Genomic DNA, 25,174 nt, shown 5'->3' on the forward strand with positions numbered 1-25,174 from the left:
GAAACATGCCAGAAGGTCATCTACTCCAAACCTCTCATTTTACGAATGAGAAAATGAGCCCCAGGGGGGTGGGTTGTGGAGGGACTTGCCTACAGCCATCAGCTGGGTCATGGCAGAGCAGGACTGGAGCACATGGGTTTCTTACAGTGTTTCACTCTCAGTGACCTACACAACCTCCTGAGGACCAAGGAGGGTCTGGAACAACTGCGGGGAGGAAGGTGAGCTGCCCTACTTGCTGATGGGGGTGAAGCTTACACTGTCTCCTCACACACACAGGGTTTCCCTGTTGTCCCTAAAGCAAACCAAGCCCAACACTGAGCAGGGGCTATGGACCCAGATGAACAAGACAAACCATATAAAAATAGCATTCACTGCACGTGAAAACAGGTAGAGGCTTTTTCTATCGTTGCTTTTTTCTTTTTTTTTATTTAATCATATGCAAATCCAGCCTTTGCCAAGGGAATAAATAAAACTGGGAGAGTCAGGGATATCTGACCGGCTAGACAGGTTTACAAAGTTGTGCTTTGGGGGTGTGGGTAGGAGGGGGGCAGGGAGAGGGTGGTGGAGATGCCTCTCGGAGATGCAGATGACTCTCCCTGCTGATCCTGGAAAATTAAACGCACAGTGAAAAAGTTTTAATTTGCAACCTGGCCCTAAAGCTGTTCCTGGATGCTACTCTCCAAGTATCAAGCTGTTCGGTGGCTCAGGAAGGAGCCCACCCAGCCTCGCCCCGCTGTCTCTGCACAGTCACACTTTCCACGGTCATCCCGGGGGCTCTCCATCGTTCCTGACAGTCTCTCTCATTTTGGATACACCCTTCCCTCAGGCCCTGCCCAATGGTCACAGATGCCTTGAAGCTTTTCCAGACCACTCTGAGCCTACTAATCACTCCCTTTTTGTGACATCTGAAGATGAACGTCCTCCTGCACTTACCCCTAGTTAACTCGTTTACAGTCGGTTTGCATTTATTTATCTCTTTATGTGTCTGTTCTGTCTCCTAAACTATAATTAAGCCACTCAAAGCAAGGGACAGATCTAGTTTCCCATGTGAGTTCTGAATTCCTTCCTGGTACAGAGCCATGAGAGCAGAAGGCACCCGGTAAACCTCGGATGCTGTCGATGACGGCATGGTGGTAATGACGGCGGAGAGAGAGAGAGAGAGAAAGTAAATCCTATTCAAGTAAAGCGGTCATAGAAAACCTACAGCACAAATTGGATTAGAACAGAAACTAAACTCCAAGCTAAAGAAAAATGGTACAAATAATGAAATTCATGTCCGTGAAACTTCTGCCAGTCACATTTGTCACACCTGGTTCCATAGGCCATTTCATTGGTATTCAATGCAATACGGGACTTTGTATTTCCCTCTTTGAGGCACTCACTGTGATGGTTCATTCTGTATATCAGCCTGAGTGGGCCACAGGGCACACAGACATTCAGGGCACTCAGACACTATTCTGGGTGTTTCTGCCAGGGGGTTTCTGGACTCATCCCGAATCCAGAGTCTACCTAGTGCTTGCATCGGTAGACCCAGTAATGCAGACTGCCCTTCCTAATTTGGGGAGGCCTCCTCCAATCAGTTGAAGACCTGAATAAAATAAAAGATTGAGTAAGAAGGAACTCCTCATCGCCTGACCAATGAGCCGGAACACCAGTCTTTTGCTTCCTTCAGCCATGAACTGAAAAGCTGACCCTTCTTGGGTCTCAAGCCTTCTGACGTTGAGACTAGAACTTCCATCAGCTGTCCTGCATCTGTAACTTGCTGGCTACAGATCTTGGGACTTCTTAGTCTCCATCATTTCATGAGATCTGTGTTCATACCTACATCTACATCTCCTGTTGATTCTCTCTCTCTCTGGAGAACCTGGATTCATTCTCCCATGTAGCAAGACTTCTTAACAGAGCAGCAGAAGTCCCAATGCCACCTCAGGCCAGAGTGAACATTAGATGAGCACTTTAGCTTCCCTAAGCTGAAATCTTTTGGTTTTGTTTTTTGTTTTATTTTATTTTTTTAAAGATTTTATTTATTTATTTGACGTCACAAATAGGCAGAGAGGCAGGCGGCGGGGGGTGGGGGGAAGCAGACTCCCTGCTGAGCAGAGAGCCTGATGTGGGGCTCAATCCTAGGACCCTGAGATCATGACCTGAGCCAAAGGCAGAGGCTTAACCCACTGAGCCACCCAGGTGCCCCGGTTTTGTTTTTTAAAATGACTAATTTTTTAAATGCTTTTAAGAAACACAAATGCCTCACCTAATTCACAGAGCTTTTGTGAGGAACAAGTGAAAGAACAGATGTAAGCCTGGGGGAGATATGAACTGGAAGAAAAAGGTTAATGCTAGGATATGGGTAACTGTACCTTGACCTTGGTGGCCATTCAGCTAACCCTGTAATTCTCACATCAGGGCATTTTCATTTAGCAATTACATCTAAAATCTGTCATGTTGGGGCCTAAAATTAAATATTTTATTTCTAAAATTAGGGTTCTTTTTTTTAATTAAATTTATTTATTTTCAGCATAACAGTATTCATTATTTTTTCACCACCCCCAGTGCTCCATGCAATCCGTGCCCTCTATAATACCCACCACCTGGTACCCCGACCTCTTATTTAACTTCCCTCAATGCCTTCTCCAGTTTGGGACAAGCCTCATCAATGACAAACGTATTATGAGGTAAGATTTAAGAGGCAATTTTACACGCCCCGTTTCCATCTGTCCAATTCTTACTCCTTTGACAGAAATACTCCTTTGGGTTAAGACGTCAGGGTACAGGAGAGTCCATTTGGAAAGCAAATAATCACGGAAGAAGTTAATATCTTGGCATGGATCCATTCCCAGATGCCTCCTTGAGAGTGGGGAGCAAAGGAATGAGACATGAGACAATACAGTTTAAGAGGAGGCAGAGGGAATGATGTTGGGGGTACCGTCTGGGGAGGACCAGCCTGGGCGGGACACAGCCTTGGGAAGTCATACATTGTCAGACGTCAGTAAAGGCAGGCGGGATGGGGTGGGACATGTCCTCATTAGGGAGGTCAGGAAAGAGGACAGGGGCTAAGGAAAGGGGCCTGAAAGAAGTCAAGACAAGGTCAGAGTCCCAAAAAGGGGTGGGCACTAGATTAACCTTTTGCCAATTGGATACTTGTGCGATGGCTGGCTCAGATACTGTTTCTCTAGGCCTGAGACCAGATCTTCTTATCAGCTCTCTCCTCCCTTGGCCTCTCCCACCTCCCTCGTGACCTCTCACTAAACCCTGCTATTTTAATTTCCGCGTTGCTTGGATCCTGCCTTCACATCTGGTTCCCAAAGATACAATTCTGCGGCTGCAGGCCCTGAGGGTCACTCCAGGACTGTGCTCCACCTTTCACCCTGGTTCCCCCGCTTAAGGGCTGCATCTCCCCCTTCAAGAATCTTCTCCCTCTAGTGTAGATGACCCCAGCACCCCCTTTCCCAGGAAGCCTCCCATGGCTTCACAGTGCTTCGCTAATTAATGAAACTCCTGACCCCCAGCTTGCAGACCTCTAACCTGCTCCTAATCTAGGGTCCTTCTTAGGACTAGCTAATGCTCCCATAGTGAATTGGAGTTTATTGAAATATAATCTTCAACCATCATTTGGCGGGCGCCCCCAATACTCAGCTGGAACTGCTCAGGCAAAGATCACTAAAGACTTTTATTGTCATTATTGCCAAAGCACGCATGAACACCTTTCATTTATTGTCACGGTGTCCTCTTGGCCATCTGTGGCCCTTGCTCTTGCCTGTGTCCCTGGCACGACTCCCCACAGCGATGACTACTGCTTTGGTCTGCTCGGCCCGCCTCTCCTCGCCTTGGTAACTGCTCCCACCTCCTTCAACGAATGAGCACAGGATCCAAATCCCTCTGCCCTTGGTAACTGGTCCCGAGATGGGTTACACGTCCCCAGATCAGGCTAGTTTTCCACCAGGACTTTCTAAATGCAGCTGGCTGAGCACACCCTTAATCAACTGGTGTTGCTCTGTAACAGATACTCTCAAGATCTCAGTGGCTTATAACAACCAATACATATTTTCTCATCCATGAGTCCTCGGGCCAGAGGTGGCAAGGGTTGGCTTTAGGTGGGCTCTGCAGGTGTCTTCATTCTCTCTGGACCAGTGGCTACCTAAGGCCCCTCTTCTCAGGATAGAGCCCAAGTATACAGAGCAAGCAGAAACATGGGATACCTCTTGAGGTCTCGGCCCAGAACTATCACATTTCCAAAGCAAGTCATGTGACCAAACCCAGCATCACTGAGAGGCTGTCTCTGGTGGGAGGAACTGTAGTCATTTGGCAACTGGCTGGTAGGGGGTAGGAGGGTAGCGGGGAGGAGTTGGGGTGAATAATACATATATTCCTGCATTGGGGGTGGGGGGGCATGAAGACCTGGGAACAATAACCCACCTGTCACACTCTCTTTACCTTTCTGAACCCAGGCTCCAAGGACAGACACCAGGAGTTGCTGTGGCCATATCCCCACCAGGTGAAGCTGCCCTGAGGATGAAGCCCAAACCCAGAAATCAGGTTCCTGGATCTAGTGGTCTGGCTCCATCCCGGCCGTCCCAGGTTTTAGTTACGAGTTACTGAACTTTCTTCTGGTTTGGGACCTGTCGTTCATGTGCCAAGAGGCCTAGCAAACATACTCTCTTACCTCTCAAGTGGTCCTTGTTGGCCTTGGGTTCTGCATCAGCTCTTCTCTCTCTAGAAAAGGGGTCAGCAAACTATGGTCCGTGCCAGCCACCTGTTTTTGTAAATAAAGCTTTATTGGGACGCAGCCACGCACTAATTCACATGTGGTCTGCTGTTGCTTCTGCATTACAACAGCAGAGCTGAATCGTTATGGTAGGAGACCGTATGGTCCACAAAGCCTGAAATTTTTTTTTTAAGATTTTATTTATTTTTTTGACAGACGGCGATCACAAGTAGGCAGAGAGGCAGGCAGAGAGAGAGGAGGAAGCAGACTCCCTCCTGAGCAGAGAGCCCCACGCGGGACTCGATCCCAAGATCCTAGGATCATAAACCGAGCTGAAGGCAGAGGCTTTAACCCACTGAGCCACCCAGGCGCCCCCAAAGTCTGAAATATTTACTCTCTGGTCCTGTATAGAAAAAGTTTGCCTAGTCCTACTCCAAAAGACAGGGGCTGTCTGCTCTCCCTGGTCTGTCTCATCCACCTGCATGCTGGTGGCTCCCAAATCTCCCTGGCCCGGGACGTCACCCCTGCATCTTAAGATAATCCAGCACATGCTTTCTGCTCAGATGCCTCACCAGTTGCTCAAATTCAATGAGTCCTCAACTCAACTGAACTCACCCTCTTCCCCTAAATGCAATCCTCTTTCCTAGTCCCCGTGTTGGTAAGTGGTGCTGCCTTAGCACACATTAGTCCAAACTGAAACACAGCTTAGACCCTCTCTTCTCTCTGTCTCCCCTGCATCACACCTCCTCCCCCTCCTTTCCTCTCCCTTCCCTGCCCCATCCATGGGTTGTGCTGGCTTCACCTGGAAACATTTCTGAAATCTCTGCACTCTCTAGCCTTTGTCACGTGTCCTCACTTGAGCCATTGTTGGCTCTTGGCTTGGCTCTCCCTCTCTGGTATGGTTCCCACCTAAACCATCACTGCTCTTCGAACAGGAATCTTTTAAAGCATCTGTCCTGGGCACCTGGGTGGCTCAGTTGGTTGAGCAACTGTCTTGAGCTCAGGTCACGGTCCCGGAGTCACAAGATCGAGTCCCGCATCGGTCGCCTAGCTCCATGGGAAGTCTGCTTCTCACTCTGACCTTCTTGCCTCTCATGTTCTCTCTCACTGTCTCTCTCTCAAATAAATAAAATATTAAAATAAATAAATAAATAAAGCACCTATCCTGTATATTGGCTAATTGACCATAATAAATAAATAATAACACATCAACCCTGTCCTCCTGTTTCCTTATGTAAACTTGTTCAATGGCTCCCATTAAGAGTCAAGTCTGACCTTGATAACCCAGCACACAAATTTTCTTTTCCCTGGCCCTACTTGCCCTTCTGTCCTTATTCTCTGGTAGATCTCATCCCAGCCATGACTAACATAGAAACACGCACACTGCACTGTTTCTGGCCTCTGGCCTTGGTTTCTGCTCTTCCTTCAGTCAGCCCTACTCACTCCCACCTCCCTTCTGCCGTGCCTAACTCATCCTTTGGGATTCGGTACACTCAGCACCCATTTCTAGGTGGCCTTCACAGGCTGCATTGGCCTTTGCAAACTGAGCTGAAAACAACTAGCTTGTTGTCTCCCCACTCTCACGCTAAAGTCAGTTGGAGTCTACCCGTTTACCTGCCTGTCTGCTCAAGTCGGTGTGAGCCGCTGGGCTCAGAGCCTGGGCTTCATTCGTTCTGGTGCCTTCGGCTCCTGGCACCAAGTGCTTGGGGAACGGAGCTGAACGATAAAGTGTTTTTCACTCACATTACCCTGTAGTGAATGTTTACAACAGTTTTTGAAACAAAATTACTATTCCCAGCTTTATGAATTAGGAAACAAAATCTCAGAGAGTTTGTCTAAAGCCACGCAGCTGATAAGGAGCAGAAGACCAAACTTAAATCTGGGTTCTACCAACCTTGAAATTTCAGAAACTTTGACCACAAAACCTTGCATTTTATTCTTCATTAATCTTTTGTATTAGTTATAAAATACACTACACTTATAAAAATTATGTCATGTGAGACATAAATGCATATCTTTCATAATAATAATAATAAAATAAATGCCCACGTAGTCCATGACTCAGTTTAGGAAGTAGAATATTGCCAATACCTTTGAACCGCTATCCAAATTTTGTGTCTATCATCCCCTTGCTTTTCTTTAGATTTTCCTACATATGGATGTACAGTGTATTGTCTGATTGTGCATGCTTTTGAATCACACTGTATATAATCTGTGGACTTGCTTTTTTAACTCAATACTATGCCTAGTGTGGCAATTTCATTGTTGTTTAGTAGTTTATTGTACAAGAGTATCAAAGTTCACTTGCCCACTGTTTCTGTGGATGGACACTTGAGGTATTTTCAGTTTTTTTTTGTTGTTGTTTTGCTTTCACAAAGAGCAGTTATCCTTGAACGTCTCTCCTGCTATCCATGTTTCTCTGGGGCATATACCTAAGAGTGAAGTTCAGAGAAGCACTTTTAGCTTTACCAAATCATGTCAAACTGTTTCCAATATCAATAGCATCAACAGTGAAAAGAAATTCGTTACTCCACATCCTTACCAAAATTTGTATGTGCTGTGATCTGAATGTTTGTGTCACCCCAAAATTCATGTGTTAAAATCCAAATCTCCCCAAAGGCTGATGATATTAGTAGGTGAGGCCTTGGGAATTGGAGCCCTCATTAATAGGATTGGTAACTTATAAAAGAGCCTCCAGAGAGATCTCTAGCCTCTTTTACCACATGAGAACATTGCAGGAAGGTGCTGGCTGTGAATGAGGAAGAGGGCCTTCCTTGAATGTGGCCACGCTGGTGCCTTGATCTTGGACCTCCCAGCCTCAGAACTGTGAGCCATGAATTTCTATTGTGTATAAGCTACCCAGCCGGTAGTATTTGGGGAGAGCAGCCCAAATGAACTGAAACGATATATAAATTAAAAAAAAAAATTTTTTTTTTTTTTGCTAACTAGGTGGGTATACATTGATTCTCATTGGGCTTTTTAATTTGCCTCTTTCTGATTATTGGTGAGATGGAGACATTTTATATGTTTATCAGCCATTTATACTTTATTTAATGGAATATGTTTATTTATGTTTTTGCCCATTTTTCTGCTGGGCTATCTGGCATTTTCTTATTGACCTATGGGAGTTATTTACATATTTTGGATGTGAACCTTTGTCAGTTACATGTCGTGACAAATCATGTTCCCACTTTGTGACTTATCTTTTTATACTTTATGGTTGACTGATATGCGAAAACTCTTAATTTTATTGCAGTTGTGTGTATTAATCTTATCCTCTGTGCTTTGTACTTTAGTGTGTATTTGTTTGTTTAAAGAATTCTGCCCTCCCCATGGTCATCAATAGTGAAAGACAGCACTGACTGAGTACTTTCTATGTTTCAGTACTCATTAGCTCCCTTTCACAGAGGATGAATGCAAAGCACAGAGAAGTTATGCACCTTGATCAAAATCACGCAGCCAATCTGCAATGGAGTCAGGATTTAGCTTCAAGTGATGTGGCACCAAAATGGGATTCCTTGAATTAACTGTGGAACAGACCTCCACCATTTCAGCGCTCAAAACAGGCAGTTGATCAAAGGCTTTTGGCATCCTGTAAAGTGAACAGGATATCCCCTGAAGAAACCCCACAAGAGGCAGAGGCCGTCATAAAGCCCTGAACAGCCTCCAGCAACTCCTACGCTGCTGGGACCAAAATAGCTCACGCAGCATTCCTGCCGCCTCCTTGTGAACTGTGTGGAAAGGAACACTGGTCACGAATTCTTTGTTCCAGCCACCCCCACGCACGAGGACAGCCACAGGGACTGCGGTGGCATCTTGGAATCTGGAGAACAGCATGTCACAGGCTACACATCATACTTCTTCTGTACCAAGTGTTGTCTTCCTCCAAAATTAGAGGGTTTTAAACAAATGCAAAGAAACAGAAAATGGTCTTTTTAATTAAGAGATAAAATGAGAGTGATTTGAGCTTAGCAGAGTATGGGGGCCAGATCATAAAATATCTCATATGCCAAGCTTAAAAAGTTGTGAACTTTATTGTGTCTGTGGGGAGGTTTGGTAGTGTTTGAAACAGGAAGGTGACATGATCCACTTATTATCTTGCTTGTTAGAGACCATGTGACTAGTTACAATCTGGCTGATAGAATAGACTGAGGAGTGGCGGTGCCAGGCTCTGCTGATAGTACCCTCCCACCCCATCCTGGTTTCTTCTTTGCTGGTAGAACTCTCCTCCCACTCTGAAGGCTGGAGATGCCTGAGAGTCACTTTCCCTGCTTCCCTCACATGTAGAGCATGGATGAGCCTGTGACCCAGTCCTGGCTAGTGGGACCTGAAGGGGAGTCTGCTGGGGGATTCTGCAAAAGGTTTTCCTCCAATCAAAAGATGCATAAGAAGAAATCCCGCTTGGGCACCGGGGTGGCTCAGTCTGTTAAGCATCTGCCTTTGGACTCGGGTCATGATCCCAGGGTCCCTCCCGCTGAGTAGGGAGCCCACTTCTCCCTCTCCCTCTGGTTCTTCCCCTGCTTGTGCGCGTGCTCTCTCTCTCTCTGTAAATAAATAAATAACATATTTTTAAAAAGAAGAAAAAGAAATGCCTCATTCCCCCCCGCCCCCCCGCCCCCAGATGTTTACATGTAATGCCTGGAGCTGGCACCACGAAAAGGTAAAAGCCTGATGGTAGAGCAGAAAGATGGAAGTAATGACATCATTGAGCCACACAGAACAAAATTCCCTCCGGGGATAATAGATGCTTGTTTTCTACGCCACTTTTACTAGGATATTCTGTTACTGGTACCCTAAAGCCGCTCAGCTGAAGGAAGCATTAATAAAGTCACCAACACAAGTTAATGTGATATTATTAGAAGATATTTTAAAAGGCACTTTTCCTTCAGGTATTTATTTGAAATAAATGAGCCTCTTAAAATTACAAATAATTAGCTACCATATTAGCTGTTCATTATGCATTTTGGATGCTCAAGCAAGAAACTACACAGCTTCCCAGATAGCATGTCTTATTCTCTACTTAAAATGATATTTTTCTCATTGTCTTCTCGCATTCGCACGCTTCCCCTAGTAAACACTGAAAACTTTCTCCCAGTTTTTCACTAGGCGGCAATTCTCTTTTGGTGAAGGTCTCTCTGTAATAAAGTCCTGACGGTCAAAGTACATTATGTAAGGAGAATCTCGGCATTGTGTAAACAAAAGAACTGCAAGTTCCGGGGCTTCAGACAACAATATAGAATCACAGGATTCTCAAGGTCGGTGATACCTTACAAGCCATTTGTGTAGTAACAGTAGAATTTGAATATAGACAAAAACAAAACATCTAGAGTTCTCTGAGGCCATTAACAATGATCTCCCGTTCCAAAATCTGATATCCAGCAGCTGGCAACGTTTCAGCAATTCCTTCTGGTTCCACCTGAAGGAAACCCCGTTTCTGAAGGAGACGTTGGGGTCCTCCAGCTACCACCAGGAGATTCCTTCCTTCCTTGCGGGAATGATTTACTAAGGACCTATCAGTCCTTGACACTGAGATTTAGTGGATCCACCTTTGTTCTGGAGTTGCTTATGTTATTTTCGGGAACATGCAAACAACTTCGCAAATTCAAGTGATCGTGAGCTGGAACTGCCAGATCCAGACGGGGTGAAGGGGGCAGCTCTGGGCTAGACAGAGGGGGTTCTCTTCCATTCCCTTCAGTGCATACCGACCGAGCGCTCGGGGTGGGGTGGGGGGGCTGCAAGCGCCTTTGGAGGCCCCGCCCCCTCGCCCCAGCAGGTGCGGCCACCCGCGCGCACGGGAATCCGGTCTGGCCGGCGAGGACGCCGAGCGCCCAGGCCCCGCGGCCCCGAGGATGCGCCGCAAACCGGGCCGCCCCGGGAGGCCGCAGACGGCGGGGGTCCCCGCGGGTCGCTGGCGCGGGAGGAGCGGGGTCGCGCCGGGAAGGCCGGGGTGGCCGGCGAGGCCGGGGTGGGCGGGGCGTGCGGGCAGGCGGGAGCCGCACCTGCGGCCGCGCGGGGGCGGGAGCCAGGTGCCCGCGGCGATCCCGCCGGCCCGGGCGCGGAGCAGGAAGTGGCCTCGGCAGGGCGCGCCTCCTCCGCGGCGCCGGGCGGAGCGGAGGGGCCGGGAGGCAGCCGGAGCCTGAGCCCGCGCGCCGGGAGCGAGCCCCAATGGCCGCCGCCTCGCCTGCGGTGGACGAGCTGTCCCGGAACTTCACGTACTGGGCGCTGGGCGCCGCCAACGGCTCCCTGTCGGGCGCGTGGTACCGCAGGAACCAGGTAAGGGGCCGGCCGCCCCCGTCGCCCGCTGGGGACACGGGCGAGGCCGCGGCGCCTCCTGCTCCTCGGCCGCCCGCCGGCCGGCTCTCAGAGCTGACGTGACGTTTCCACACGTTCACTGAACCGCCCCTCATGTGCGAGAGCGCGGGGCCCCCTCCGCCGGCCTAACTCTCCCCGGCATCCGCCCCTGGGAGTGGGGCGCCTCCGACCTCTGCGGGGTCATTCCTGGGCCTCTGGGACCCGCACGATCCCGCCTCTCCGGCCTGAACCCGCCTTCTCCCCCGAAGGATTCTCGGAGTGTGGGGTGACTCCCCTCCACCCGTATTCAATCCCCCTCCATCCCGATCGTTTTACAGTGCAAATACGTGACACCCCGTTCTCGGAAGCAGGGAACTTGTTAAGGGCTCGCAGATGTCACCTCCGCGCTCCGCAGATGCTCTGCGCGCGCGTGTGTCCCCGCTGGCTCAGCAGGGCGCTTCCATTTCCGTGCAAAGAACACCCATATTCTTGGGGCTGCAACTGCATGACTCTCTCCTTCTGTTTCACGGATCGTCAGCCTAAACATTGCCAGTTTATGCTGGAAAGATACACCGAAGGGGAGATCAAAGGGGAGCGGAGCTGCCCATTTATTTTTGTCTTGGTTTAAGATCAGAAAAACGGCCCTGGCCAGCCCTTCCTCTAGCCGCCTGTATATTCTTTTAAGTGGGAGCTAGCGATCTGCATGGAGTGGACCCCGAGCCTCCTCCTGGGTGCATAAGTGTGTTACTTTTTTCTTGCTCTTTAATAAATCCGTGGGCCTTTTTGGTTCACAACAAACTAATAAAATATTTGTTACTGTTGAGCTAAGTCGTCTTTAACCAATAATCAAAGGTCTAGAATTCCTCTAAGAACACTTGAAAAGTGTTTTGAATGCTAATTTCTAAAACATTAAAATTTTGTTTTCAGAAATTTAACACAAAATTATTTATATAAAGACAAAATAAGCATGTGTCCACCTTATGCGTTTTCAGCAAAGGAGATGGTATTGCTTTAAGTCTGTTTTGCCACAAAACGCACTAACATAGGAAAAATGAGGGGACTCAGAGCCTCTTGGTGGCTGTGCGTAATCTAGTCCACCTCTTTCTTGACAGGATTTATGAAGAAAAGAATTGCTTCTTATGGAAAGCTCTTTGTCTATCTGTTAAATTATGTTTATGCTAGTATATATTATAAGCATGCTCTAATGTGCTCATGCTAGAAGCACTCCCAGGAAAGGTTTAAGAATGAACTTTTTATCTTTTGGTAAAGAAATTAGAGGCTTAGTAGTTGTGACTTAAAATGGCATCATCTGAAACAGGAGAAAACATTGTTCTCATAGTTGAAACTCCTGTAGTCAGTTTTCCTTGCTATTTCCTGGAATTCAAGATTGTCTTGGCTCTCTTAACATCAAAACAGATTACCACGTGACATAAATGTGGGGACCTAATTTGACGTTTGCAAGGCCTAACTTGCCTTTGACAGTGTATATTTGTACAGGTTTAAAAGGGTGTATCCAGAATATGCTAATTGAAATTACTCAGCGACATATAAACTACAGCTAGTTTGAGATGAGGTTGTATCAACTTTTCCCATTATTATGCAAATTTAGTTTCTTTTTTTTTCCCCCTGCCAAATGTAGATGACTGAAAATGGGAGCAGCTCCAGAAAAACTAAGTTTGAGGTATCAGCTTAGGACTCTTACACTCAAAATTAGCCTGGGATGCTGGGTAGTCATGGTTTAATCAGTTTTATCACAACTGAACTACTTGATGACAGTGTGTATTCACCCAGAACCCAGCTCTCTGGATCTTTCCACGTGAAACCATCAGACTGATAAATTAGCCTTACTCCTAGAGAAAGACCAATCCTCTCACATAACAGCTGGATATTTAACAGTAGTCTCTTCGAACCAACATTGTCCAAGGCAAACAGTAGTCTCTTCGAATCAACATTGTCTTCTATAGGAAGAAATCCTGAAGCAGATAGAAAGTGGGAAAAATGTTTTGGGAAGCCAGAGAAGTGAGTGAGGTCTTTGGCCCTTTATTGTTACTCAAGTGTCTGTCTATGGAAGCACAGGCACAGGGGAGTTCTGCCAGCATATTTTCTTCATGTTTGATCCACAAGTTTTCAGTATAAAAGGGTAACATTTCTGAGATAGTTGTCGAGTCCCCTGCCTAGTATGAAACACGGGTATACATTCACTCTTTTTTCCAGGAGTGTTATTAGATGGTTGGGTAAATGAGCTATGCTGCTACCTTCAAAATAAGGCAGTATGTTTTAAGTATCATGTGAGTGATATAAAGTCCTGTGGAAATTTGGAGCAAGGTGGCTTTGCACAGGGGCCATCAAGGATGTTTTGTGGAAAGGTGGTATTTCAGCTGTGCACTTACAGGTGGACAGAGTTTCACTCTGGGAGTGCACAGGTGGAGGAACGTCTGGAGACTAAGGATAACCCATGTGGCCTAGAGGTGACTTTCTGACTATTTTTGTATCTGATGTGGAAATTGGGCCATTCTGGTTGCAGTGGAGAATGGAGACTGTAAATTGGAAATATAATTTGTCTTAAGTGTCTTAAGTGTATGCATGGTTTGCCTTGAAGGACTGGTTAAGAAGTTTGGACTTTTATCTTGTAGGCAACAGGGAGCCCTTTTTGTTTTTTGTTTTTTGTTTTGTTTTGTTGTTGTTGTTGTTTTTGGCAAGCAGTGTGAGAATCAAATCAAATTAAATAAAAGAAACTTAACTTGGGGTTAGCAAAGCTGATTCAGAGGCCTCAAATTGGCTAAATCCGGCCCACAGATGTGTCCTGTTTGACCTGCAGAGAGGGTTAAAAAAATGTGTAATACATTGCCAGCATTTAAAAGCAAGTAGATCATATATAAAGTTTCAAGTGCCAGTGATGTCTTTAAATGTTAAAAGTTCTAGGAGCACTTGGCTCTCTCGCCCACGTGGTAACTGTGCTGAAGTTCAGTTTAGAACAGCTGTGCTCCCCACCTAAACCCCTCCCATGACTCTCCTCTCTAACCTACTAGCCTCTGTAGGCACTTAATTTGCAACCAGTGTTAGGAGCTGTTCTCTAGTCTCTGCTGTGAATTAGTGTGTGCTTGGGCTTCAGTTTTCTCTGCAGGAAAACAGGGTTGGAATAAAGGATCTCGGGTCTCCCTTTTGCTATCTGCTTGATTAAATAGTGCCAAACCAAGATTGTGGAGAGAACGGACAGGATAGGATGAACGTGGTAAATATTGTGAAGAAGGGGTTTTGTCCCTGGTTCTTAAAATTTAAGGATATTGCTAAGTACCTAAATTCACAAGCACATTGTCAAAATGGTTTATTCTGCATAGGGTAAAATGAAAATTTGGAATTTTTTATCTCCCTTATTTGAACTTTTGATTTTCAATGGTTTGAGTGTTTAAAGTCAAGGTATTTAGAACATTGATACAAACTTGGCCAGGAAGAGGCAAAGTCAAGAGACTGACATTTGTTATACATTTACTATGTAACACTTTGTAGCTATTATCTCAGTGGAGCCCCCAACAACACCTCTTGTAAGGTACATATTAGCCTCACTGTTCATGTAAGGAAACCCTAAATAATTTGCCCCAAGATCAAATAACAAGTAAGAGTAATTACACAGCTCTCCTTTTCCTAGGCCATTGCTTAGAAACTATGGCTTGAAAGAATGTGGTGGTGAGAGAAAGGAATGAGTGTAACTTACTTCATTGCACTAAAGAAAATCATACTGAGTTTTATATCGCCCTTTTATTGATTTTGCTTTGCTATGTTACTATCTATTTCTTTTCTGCTGGTAGCTGCATCTCTGTATCTTAAAGAAAGAAAGGTGCTAGGGGCGCCTGGGTGGCTCAGTGGGTTAAGCCACTGCCTTCGGCTCAGGTCATGATCTCAGGGTCCTGGGATCGAGTCCCATATCGGGCTCTCTGCTCAGCAGGGGGCCTGCTTCCCTTCCTCTCTATCTGCCTGCCTCTGTCTACTTGTGTTCTCTGTCTGTCAAATAAATAAATAAAATCTTAAAAAAAAAAAAAAAAAGAAAGGTGCCAAAATTTGCAGATAACCAATGTGCTGGGTAGAGATTGCTGGTCCTTTCCATTTCCTTTCCAAGGAAAAAATCCTTTTTTTGTTTCATTTATGCTTATTGATTTTTTTTTTTTTTTTTTTTTTTTTGCCTTCCTTATATATCCAACATGGCATTTTCCTATTACCAGATTTTCTACAAGATGTATGTATGGGGCAGCAAGAGGAAGGAAGAAACAGATTACCTCAAAACAACTATATCAAAGCTTTTCTAAAAACAAAATAAATCATCATCATCATCATCATCCCACAGTTTTTGTTAGAGGCAAAGAGTCTTACTGCTGCTGTGAATTTGGCAGACAAGATGTTTGCATTTCATCCTACCTGATCTCCTCCTTATGGCTTGATTTATACTAACTAGTTATAATATTTGTATTGATGCAATCAACAAAATTCAAGCCATGGGAAACTTTGCCATTTTACAGGTTGAAATGGCTCCATTTCTTTAGAAATCATTTTTACAAGAAAGAAAAGGGAGAGAATGGAGAGGTTGTAAATTAAGAGACCTAAAAAACCTATAGATTAAAAAAAAAAAAAAAAAGCCTTTAACTATAGTGTTGAAGGATGCCCACTTGGGTGATGAAACTATAAGAGAAGGCAAGAAAATGATTGCAATAAAGTTGAGCCAGTAGTTTCTTGTGGGAACGGAGCTGGTGTGATGAAATGGGGTGAAGGAAGGGCTTTGGGTAAGGGCTTCATTTCTTTTAGTGTCTTGATTTGGATGGTGTTATAAGGGTGTTTGCCTTATAATAATCCATTTTAGTGATTTATTGATCTGTATCATTCTCTTTGCAGTTGTTTATATCTATTTTCTATAATTTTTTTCATTTTATAAATATTATTAGCATTGCAATAACTGTTCAACTTGCATGTTTTACCCAGGTAGATAATGGTATATACCATATTCACCTTGTGGGAAGTCTGCTTAACCAAGCAATTGAGAATTACTTAAACAATTTCTTTTAAAAATGATGATGACTGTTCAAGTTGGCATTTGAGAGCTTTACCATGGAAGGGATGGTGTTTCCCCAAAGCCCTCCTTTCTGTTTTTGTAGAGTGCAGTTTTAAAACTCAGCCTTTTTACCAGAGGTGTTGAAAAGTTTCTTAATTTCTCCAAATCTTGGCTGTCTCTATTGAAACGGTAATAATAATAATACATACATACCTTGCAGAGTTGATGTAGGAATAGAATAATGTGACATATGTCTGAAAGTTAGCAAAGTGCCAGACACAAAGAAAGTGCTCCAATAAATACTAGCCATTATTACTAGTAATATTACAGTCAACCTAGTTTATAGGAAATGTCATAAAATAATATTTCTGATAATTAGTAAATATTGGATTTAGCTCATTGCAAATGGAAATAAGAGGAATCAAGTCAGATGTTTGATGTAACCTTTCTTTTTTTAACCTAAAGCTGTGATTTCTCTGTATCTAGCACCTTCCTCACTCCCTTTGGTGTTTCCCTCCCCGTCACTCTGCAAACACATTCACATTCCGGAGCACTTCTTAACTGCAGTACTTTCCTAATTGGAACACTGGTTATTTTGTAGTACTAAGGGAGGGATTCTTCCTCTGTCTTCTGCCACTTCCCAGACTACTGGGCTGGGGAGATGGGTGTGTGGCACTGGGAACCATGACAGAGAGCCTAGGTAGCAGTAGTGTGATCGTATTACAGACACTGATTGTAACTTAACCAGCAAGACCAGCACTCCCAGCTTGGGAGGGCTCAGATGCTATTAATGTTGAGATTTCCATGGCATTTTATTTTAGCTTGGGTTTGCCTGTTTGTTTATTTGGTTTTTTTTCTGAAGGTCCAGTATCACTCTATTCCAGTTACACCTCTTTATAACTCATCTCCCACTATGTTCCAGATAGACTTATATTTTTCCGTAAAGTCAGAGCTCATCTTCCAGTCCTTCCTGGTTCTCCAGAAAGCCCTGATGGCCTGGCTGCTGACAGATAACATTCCACTTTCCCTCACACAGTTCTTAACATATGCCTTCTCTTGTCACTTGCCCTGCCCTTGGTCATTCTTCCAATGGCCTCCTGTCATCTTTGGCACCTGTCAAGAGGTGTGGACTGTCTCCTTATGTAAATACAAGCTAACATATGCTTAGTCCTGAGTGCCACACCTCATCAAAGATTGTGTTTGTCCTGGCCGCACTCCTTCAGAGATCTTGGCCTTGACACATCCTCCCAAGGTCTGCCCGCCTGCAGCCTCAGCCCTGGTTTCCGAAGTCCCCCACCCCTCTTTCTTCATACCTCTCCAACTGGCTTCTTCTTGCAGTAATTTGGACCGCTGGCCAAACTAAGTTTCTATAGGAGTCTGTCTGTCTTCCAGCTTAACTTCGTTTCCCTAACCAAGAATGCTTTGTAATTAAGAGGCATTAGTGTGCAGGTCACAGAAAACCTGACACTAACTGGCTTACACAACGAAGGAAATTAACCAGCTTAACATGAAAATCCAGGAAAAAACCAGGTTCAACCAAAGCCTGACCCAGAGGTTCTGACGACATGGTGCAGGCCCAGTACCTCACTGTCCTCTTCACCTTTTGTTCCTTAGAGTTTGTTGTTTCCACTTTTAGAGACTCACCCCACTAGCCCACGTTCTTCCTTTCACTTCCAGGAGAGGAAGCTTGACTTTCTCCACCAATGAAAAGAAATGGGCGTTAGCCTGACTGGACAAGATTAGGTCCGTGGCCTTTCCCATACCAGTCACGAAGGCCAGAGTTACTGGGTTTAACCTCCCCAAAGAACACGGGCACCTTTAGGAAGGGCTCGCCAAAAGAGGGGTCCTGTAACTAAGAGAAGGGCATACTGTGTGGCCCTAACAACAATGTCCTCCTATGGATTATTGTCGACTTGGGCAACTCTCAAACTAACACCCTTCTCAGCTCATGTAGGACCTTCCCTTTTTGTCTCCTGCCTCACATGGGCAGCTCTGAGAAGTTGCCCACTATTTAGCCTGCCTACCTTTGTGGGTGAGACCAAACAGGATGATCTCCTTAAAAGCTCAGCTTATGGGATCAACTTCTGAAATATTTTTATTAGCATCATGTCAAGTAAGTGGTGACTTATTTCTAAATTCTAGATTTACCCCCTAAGATATCACCCAAAATAAATAAATGAAATAAATAAATAAGTAACCTGAAAAATAAAAACCAACAAGCAATCTTCAAAGAGTTCCTGTCTTTCCTACTGATGGAAAAGTCAAAGGAAGTCATCTGGCTGAGGTAGTATCCCTTGCTTTATCTCTACCTTGCCTATACTTGCTCAGAAATTTTTTTTATCATCAACCTCTTCAGTAACTTGGAAACTCCTAAAAGTTTAGTGGATTTAGATGGAAAAAGTATCGTGTATGAGTGCAATGCTATATGGGACCCTAGAAGCCGTGTTAGCATTTCCAATAGTTTATTCAAGTTTAAGGTGAATCCTGTGAATTCTGGGGTTGCGGGGGGGTCTTTATTTCTTCTTCAGCCTCTGGGCTTGCAAATCTCTGATTGTTCCAGGGATGTTAGGGACATAGCTGCACTGTGTCCCCTGTTGTCACAGCCCATGTTAAACTCGATCAGCAGATCAACAAATGAAGGCCTAAAATGCAGTCAGCATTTCAGACAATAAAAATCACAAGCAGAGAGCTGTTCTTAACAGATAGTGTTAGACAGTGATATCACAGAAATCAGAAAACACGGACTGTGTCCTCAAAATGTAGCTATATGTATGTGACATACATTGTGTGTGTGTGTGTGTGTGTGTGTGTGTGTGTGTGTGTGCGGGAGAGGGACAGGGAGAGAGAGAATTCTTTATAATTACTTGATAAACAATATTTGGAGGACTGGCATGAAGCTATACTATCTGATAGACTATTTCCATTAAGCTTCCAGACTAACAAAGCCCAGGTGTGTAATGGTAAATAAGAACACCAAAGCAGAAGAGGAAACTAAAATGCACCTTTGGATGTGGCTGGCTGAGTCACGGCAGTGGAGAAACGAGTGGTTCTTTGTGGGCAAGGTACAAGCAGACCTCGTGTTATAAGCAGCTGCTGCAGCCATAACGTTGAGAATAAAATCATGAGTTACATGTAGTGTTTTATTAATCTTTGGAACAACATTTGCACACCCAAATCACCGTCACCATCACTGGCCTGGAAGGAGGAGCTTGTGGATAGGGGAGATTATCTGGGCTACGAGGACTGGCCCTTTGGAGGCGATGGAGAGTGCAAGTCACAATACCTAAACGGTGTAGAAAACTTGATTCCTGCTTTGCTGTCAGAAAGATCTGGTCTAATGGGTGGCAAGGGCCGCAGGCGTCTTGGCAGAAGTCTATCAGAGAGCAGCAATGTCATTATCTCTCCCTCCTACTGAGGCAGAAACTCACCCATTGGCTGATGCCTGACATAGACCATAGAGTTCAATCTCCAGGGGGGATGGAGAGCTCAAGGCAGGCATCCCTCTTGAGAAGGACAGAGACTCCAGAAACCCAGGCAGGTGTGAAGGAAGGACTTAAAACTACAAGAATTCTCAGGTTCCCAGCTTTCGGGTAGGAAGCCTCTTTCAGCCTGGGCTAGCCCCACAGAAGGCAGAGTACAATCCTGCTTCTTCAAAAACAAGGGATTACAGAGTTTTTTAATTATTATGAATATGCTCTTCCAAAATTTGAAAGTTATGGGACCTTTGATCTATCTGGATAGAAAAATAGCATTCTTTGTGTTTGGCATGTCTGCCCTTGTTTCAAAATTCCCCTCACAACCTTCTAGGGGCTTGATTTGTTTTATAATAGAACCAAGTTTCAAGACTTCCTGAACCAGTATTTCACCTTTCTTGACAATTGTTGCTCTCCTTTTAACAAAGTGTTAAAGGTCCCCAAAGAATGTGTTGTTAAATATATTACTTTTCCCATAATTTTTTTCTACTGAAACTTAAATTTCTCAAAAGCAAAAGGTTTATCCTTAATGGAGTTTATAAAAATAATGAATGCACAATTATGTAAGTCAGTGTGTTCCCAAGCAAAAGACAAGATGTAATAGTTCTTAATTGTATGGGGAGGCAATATGTTGGGCTTTTTCTGCCTAGGTTTTAAGGTTGATTACAAACTGGCATGGAACCACTTGTAAGAATAGCAACAATAGACTGTGTTATGTAACCCAGATCTATTCTGTGGCTTTAAATCACCAGATTTGGATCCAGTGCCATGAGATTTTCTCAGGATGGAAAGGTAATAACCTTATAGCATACAACAACCGAGATAACGAATTAAAAATCTGTATCTGGACATTTTCTTTCTTTCTTTCTTTCTTTCTTTCTTTCTTTCTTTCTTTCTTTCTTTCTTTTTTCACATATGGTATTATGGTTTTAACTCAGTTTGGGTTAGTATTGCAGACAACTCAATTATCTGCAAAGGCAAAGGAAATTAGTGGTAAGAATAGCCAACCCATTCAGTAATCCAAAAAGCATTCCATGTTTCAGGTTGTCTCCAATGTTTAACCACGATGAATATGAATATTGATTCTCCATGGCCCTGTTGTAATTAACTCTCCCTTTGCCCCTACTTCTCTGAACTCCTGACATTGTCTCCCAAACGGTTTTCCTGTTCTCTGGTCTTGCTCCACGCCAGTCCATCCCTCACACTACAGCCAGGAGGAAACTTCTTCCAAGTCAAATCTGGATCTGTCCTCTAGTTTGGAGTCTTTTGTGCCCCTTATAGATTCATGGCAGATAACGGCTCCTGCCTGCCTCTCCGGTCCAGCTCTCCTGGCATCTTCTACTGGAAGGCCCTTCAGGTACCCTGTTGACTGCAGATGGGATTAAGTTAAAGATCTTGAGATCAGAAGACTATCCTTGATTATCTGGATGGACCATAAATGCCACTTTAATATAAGAGGGAGACAGGGAGATTTCATACCAAAAAAAAAAAAAAAAAAACAGACGGTGATGTGGCCATAGAGATAGAGATTAGAGTGATAGAACCGTAAACCAACGATAGGCCAGCAGCCACCAGAAAATGGGAAAGGCAAGAAACAAATTCTCCTCTAGAGCCTTCAGAGGGAATGTAGCTCTGCCATCTTGATTTCAGCCCAGCGAAATTGATTCTGGGTTTCTCGCTTCCCAAACTGTGAAAGTATACATTTCTGTTACTTTAAGCCACCGAGTTTGTGGTAATTTGTCATCACAGCCACGCCTGTGACTAATATACGCTCCAAGCTAGGCAGATTCGCACTCTCCGCCCCTTCCATTCCCATGGGTTCTGTAAAGCATCTACCTCTGTGACAGATTTAACAGGTGGTAGTCTGTTATCAGGTGCTTTTTCTTCTTCTGAGCTCCTTGAGGATCCTTTGCATCCTCAGGTCCTGACATAGAACCCAATATTGGGCCGTTTGCCAAATAAACCCCAACTGGATGCATGACCGAATGAATACCTCCTTTGTGAGCATCCTCGTGTTGTCTCTGCCGTACTTACCATTTTCTCTCCGACCCCTTGCATTTCGTGTCCTTTTCCTCCACATTGTGTGTTTCTCCCAAGCAGTATCTGCATGTGGTTTTCAATCGTGCACTTGTTTTATATTCCCCCCGTTTAAGATCGTTCCTTGGTTTGGCCGGCTTGCTTTATATTTCTTGCTTTTCTTATTATCATCTCCTCTTTTAACTCTTTTTAAATGAATCCATATTCCCTTTAACATCATTGAGTCTGTAAAGCAGGTTTTTTTTTTTAACTTCTTAGTTTGAAAATTTTCCAACTCATAGAAAGCGAGGAAGGGTAGAGCAGTAAATACCACGTGTCCTTCAGCTGCAGATTCGCCAGTTGTTAACACTGGGAAACATTGGTTGGCTCTTTCTCGCTCTCTGAATTTTTTTTTTCACCTTGTACTGTAATATACCATTTCAAAGTAAGTTGTGTACACTATGAGTCGTCACGCCTAATATTTAGGTATTTTAAAGTATTACCAAGAATTTGGATGTCCTCCTGTCCCTTCCTGCCTGGTCTGGAGGTGAGGGAATTGTCTACCAGTTTACAAGGTGCAAAAGCAAAACAATCCCAGCTCATTCCTAAGAGTTTCCTGTGACATGGGGTGAACTGAACACCCATTTCTCAGACATGTCATCTCCTTGCAGATTGAGGTTCTTAGGGTCATTCCCGCAGGGACTAGTTGACCTAAATCACTCAACCTGTGGTATTTCCAGAACTAAAACTAAATCTGTCACTTGCGTGCTCAGGCCTATTTTACTGCCTGAACAGGAGACATAGCATTATTCCAGTTGCAAGGTGAATATGACGATTACAGCATTCCAGACTAGCTCTGAATCTATGGTTCTTTTGAACCACACACTAGCTCTTATTGGGGTCGAATTTATGTTCTGAAGGCAGAGCCAGGAATATGCTTGAGTTCAAAGTCAGAAACAGGACAGACTACTTGCAATTCCACACACCCGTGTTATACCCCACCTCCATCTGGCCAAACCACCCCACCCATGGATTATAGGTCAATAACTTTATGCAAAATATCTAAAGAACACTCTTGGCACAAAAAGTAGGATAGAAGATTGTTATTCCAAATAAAACAAAAACATCCTTGATACTTATCAGCGCTGATATTTTGAATCTCATTCCAGATAAATTGTTTGCTCTGGCTCCCACCATCTGTTTGCCAAGACATCCTGGAAACGTCAGGAATTAGCTACAGTGGTGACAAGAGAGAGCACTGAACAAATTCAGGGCATCTTTCTGTGTGTCCGGCCTGTACTTCTAACTGCATTATTGAGCAGTGGAGAAACTTTTCCTTTTGATTATTATCTTTGCTTTATTTGACTTGCGCTGAGAAAAAGAAACAGATTTTGCGATTTTAAAATTGTAGTAAATTGACAATGACTAGCCAGAAGGTTACTGATTGCAGTCGGTGAAGACATAGTGATTCAGGCATGAACGGGATGCCTTGGGGCCAAAATTTGCCTGCTTCTAGCTATGTGAATTTGCACAAGTCCCTCTTCTGTGGCCTTCTGTTCTTTCCTGAGCAGTCTCCAAATCAGCAAGGGGAGAAAGGGAGTGGGGGAAGGAGAGGAGATCTCAACTCCCATTAATTCTAAAATGCTAGAGAACAGAGAACACTGAGTAAAGTAATGATGTAAATGAGACATCTTTAATTTAAATGGTGTTTTATAAAGGTCTTCTCACTGTATGCAAATGATACTCCTGACTACAGATGAGGATTTTTGTAGTCATTAAAGTACATTTACCCGAGCCTCTAATTGGAAACAGCGTTTAATACTGGTTACTTCAAGTTACTGTACGTTCTTGAAGGTAATTAAACCATCTTCTTTTAAAAATATTGCAGGGCGCCTGGGTGGCTCAGTGGGTTAAGCCGCTGCCTTCGGCTCAGGTCATGATCTCAGGGTCCTGGGATCGAGTCCCGCATCAGGCTCTCTGCTCAGCAGGGAGCCTGCTTCCCTCTCTCTCTCTCTCTCTGCCTGCCTCTCCATCTACTTGTGATTTCTCTCTGTCAAATGAATAAATAAAATCTTAAAAAAAAAATAAAATAAAAACATTGCAAATTTGAAGTATCCCTCCCCATCAATTAGGGGTATTAATGAGGATTTACTGTATTACTACTATTTACAATCATGTGTGAAATGAATTTAATGAGTATGCAATTAACCTTGAATAATTAGGGAAAGTTTCAGAAAAATGAGAATAAGATATGCTGAGTTTATCAGGAAACTGTTTCTGACACCTGCTTCAATACTATATATTACTTGTTTGTATGATACGAATTAACTAGATTTTAAACGTTAACAAGCACCTTTTTATTGCATACTAGTGGAAACTCTTCATTGTCAAAATCTGATTTCTGGGACAAGCTTGTGTTCTCACAAAAGCTGAGAGCTTGGAATATTTAAACTCCAGCTGATTACAAAGTATTTCCTTTGATATCCTCCTAGGACCAAAGACCAAAATGTACTATTTCTAGACAGTTTATAATCAGTTCGAATAACATTTAATAAGCAACTTCATTCTGTCAGGTCCTATGCTAGTGATTAGGGTTACAAAAATGAGTTGACAAGTAAGTCATCACAATATTGTAGAGTATATGTAGACACAGAAGTAGATGAAGATTCAATTCAGAGGAGGAAAGTCAGAAAAGCTCATTTAGAACTGGTCTTTTGTCAGAGGGAAGTCAGAGGAAATTGTCTGGAATTCAGTATAAAGAGATAAAGAGTTGGAAATATGATATTAATAGGAAACAAGGAGGGAGTATTTAAGGGTCTAACATTACTAATAACAGGAGTTCTATGTGGAGAGAATAAAACAAAAGGGAGAGGACATTCAAAGAGATAATAGTTGAGAACTTAGTCAAATTGGTCAAAGACATGAATCCTCAACTTGAAGCGTGAGTCCTAAGCAAAATGTAGTTCACACACCAAAAAACTGTAGTGAAACTGCTGAAAACCCAGGACAAAGAAAATCTTAAGAGCATCCTAAGAAAAATGACAGACCATTTGCAAAGGAACAACAATTAGGTCGACAACCTTCTTCTAAAAACAAGCCGCACCAGGAGACAATGGAATAATATTGTCAGAGCACTGAATGAAGCAACTGTCAACCTGCACGTTCAAAGGGAAAGGTGACATAAAGGTATTTGGAGAATAACTGAGAACTAGAATTCAAGGATTTCATTGAAAGAGCTACTAAAGATTTCTTCAGGAAGGACACTGAACCCAGAAAAAAATTAAGATGTCAGAATATAATATCCAAAAAGTAGGAACAACCCAAATGTCTACCAGCGGATAAATACATAAATAAAATGTGGTATACCTTATCATAGAATGTTCCATAGCCATACAAAGGGATGATACACTCTACATACTTGATACATGCTGTTACATGTTACAACATAGTAAGCCTTGAAAACAACATGCTAAGTGTAGAAAACGGGACACAAAAGGCCACATATTGTTATGAATAACTTAACATATGAGTCAGCTTATATAAATTGTCTACAATAGGCAGATCCATACAGATGGAAAGTAGATGGGTGGTTGCTAGGGACTGAGGAGAGGAGGGAATGGGAAGTGACTGTTAATGGGTGTAGAGTTTGGTTTT

General features: G+C 43.8%; 1 protein-coding gene and 1 long non-coding RNA gene across 2 annotated transcripts in view; one reads left to right on the top strand and one right to left on the bottom strand.

Annotated features, from left to right (window-relative positions):
• Positions 1-410: 410 nt before the first annotated feature.
• On the bottom strand, positions 411-6,389 carry LOC309860566. The gene is made up of 3 exons (XR_014309451.1): positions 6,317-6,389; positions 4,661-4,750; positions 411-605 (listed from the first exon to the last, which is right to left on the bottom strand). It is a non-coding gene; the product is annotated as an uncharacterized lncRNA (long non-coding RNA).
• A 4,307-nt stretch (positions 6,390-10,696) lies between these two features.
• NIPAL2 (NIPA like domain containing 2) overlaps positions 10,697-25,174 on the top strand; it is a 73,640-nt gene continuing 59,162 nt past the window's right edge. The window contains exon 1 of the mRNA XM_082722805.1: positions 10,697-10,975. Within this exon, the coding sequence (XP_082578931.1) occupies positions 10,868-10,975 (108 nt within the window). The 5' untranslated portion in view covers positions 10,697-10,867. The remainder of the gene's footprint in view (positions 10,976-25,174) is intronic.

The sequence above is a fragment of the Mustela nivalis genome (assembly GCF_964662115.1).
Source record: "Mustela nivalis genome assembly, chromosome: 2".
NCBI classification, from domain to species: domain Eukaryota; kingdom Metazoa; phylum Chordata; class Mammalia; order Carnivora; family Mustelidae; genus Mustela; species Mustela nivalis.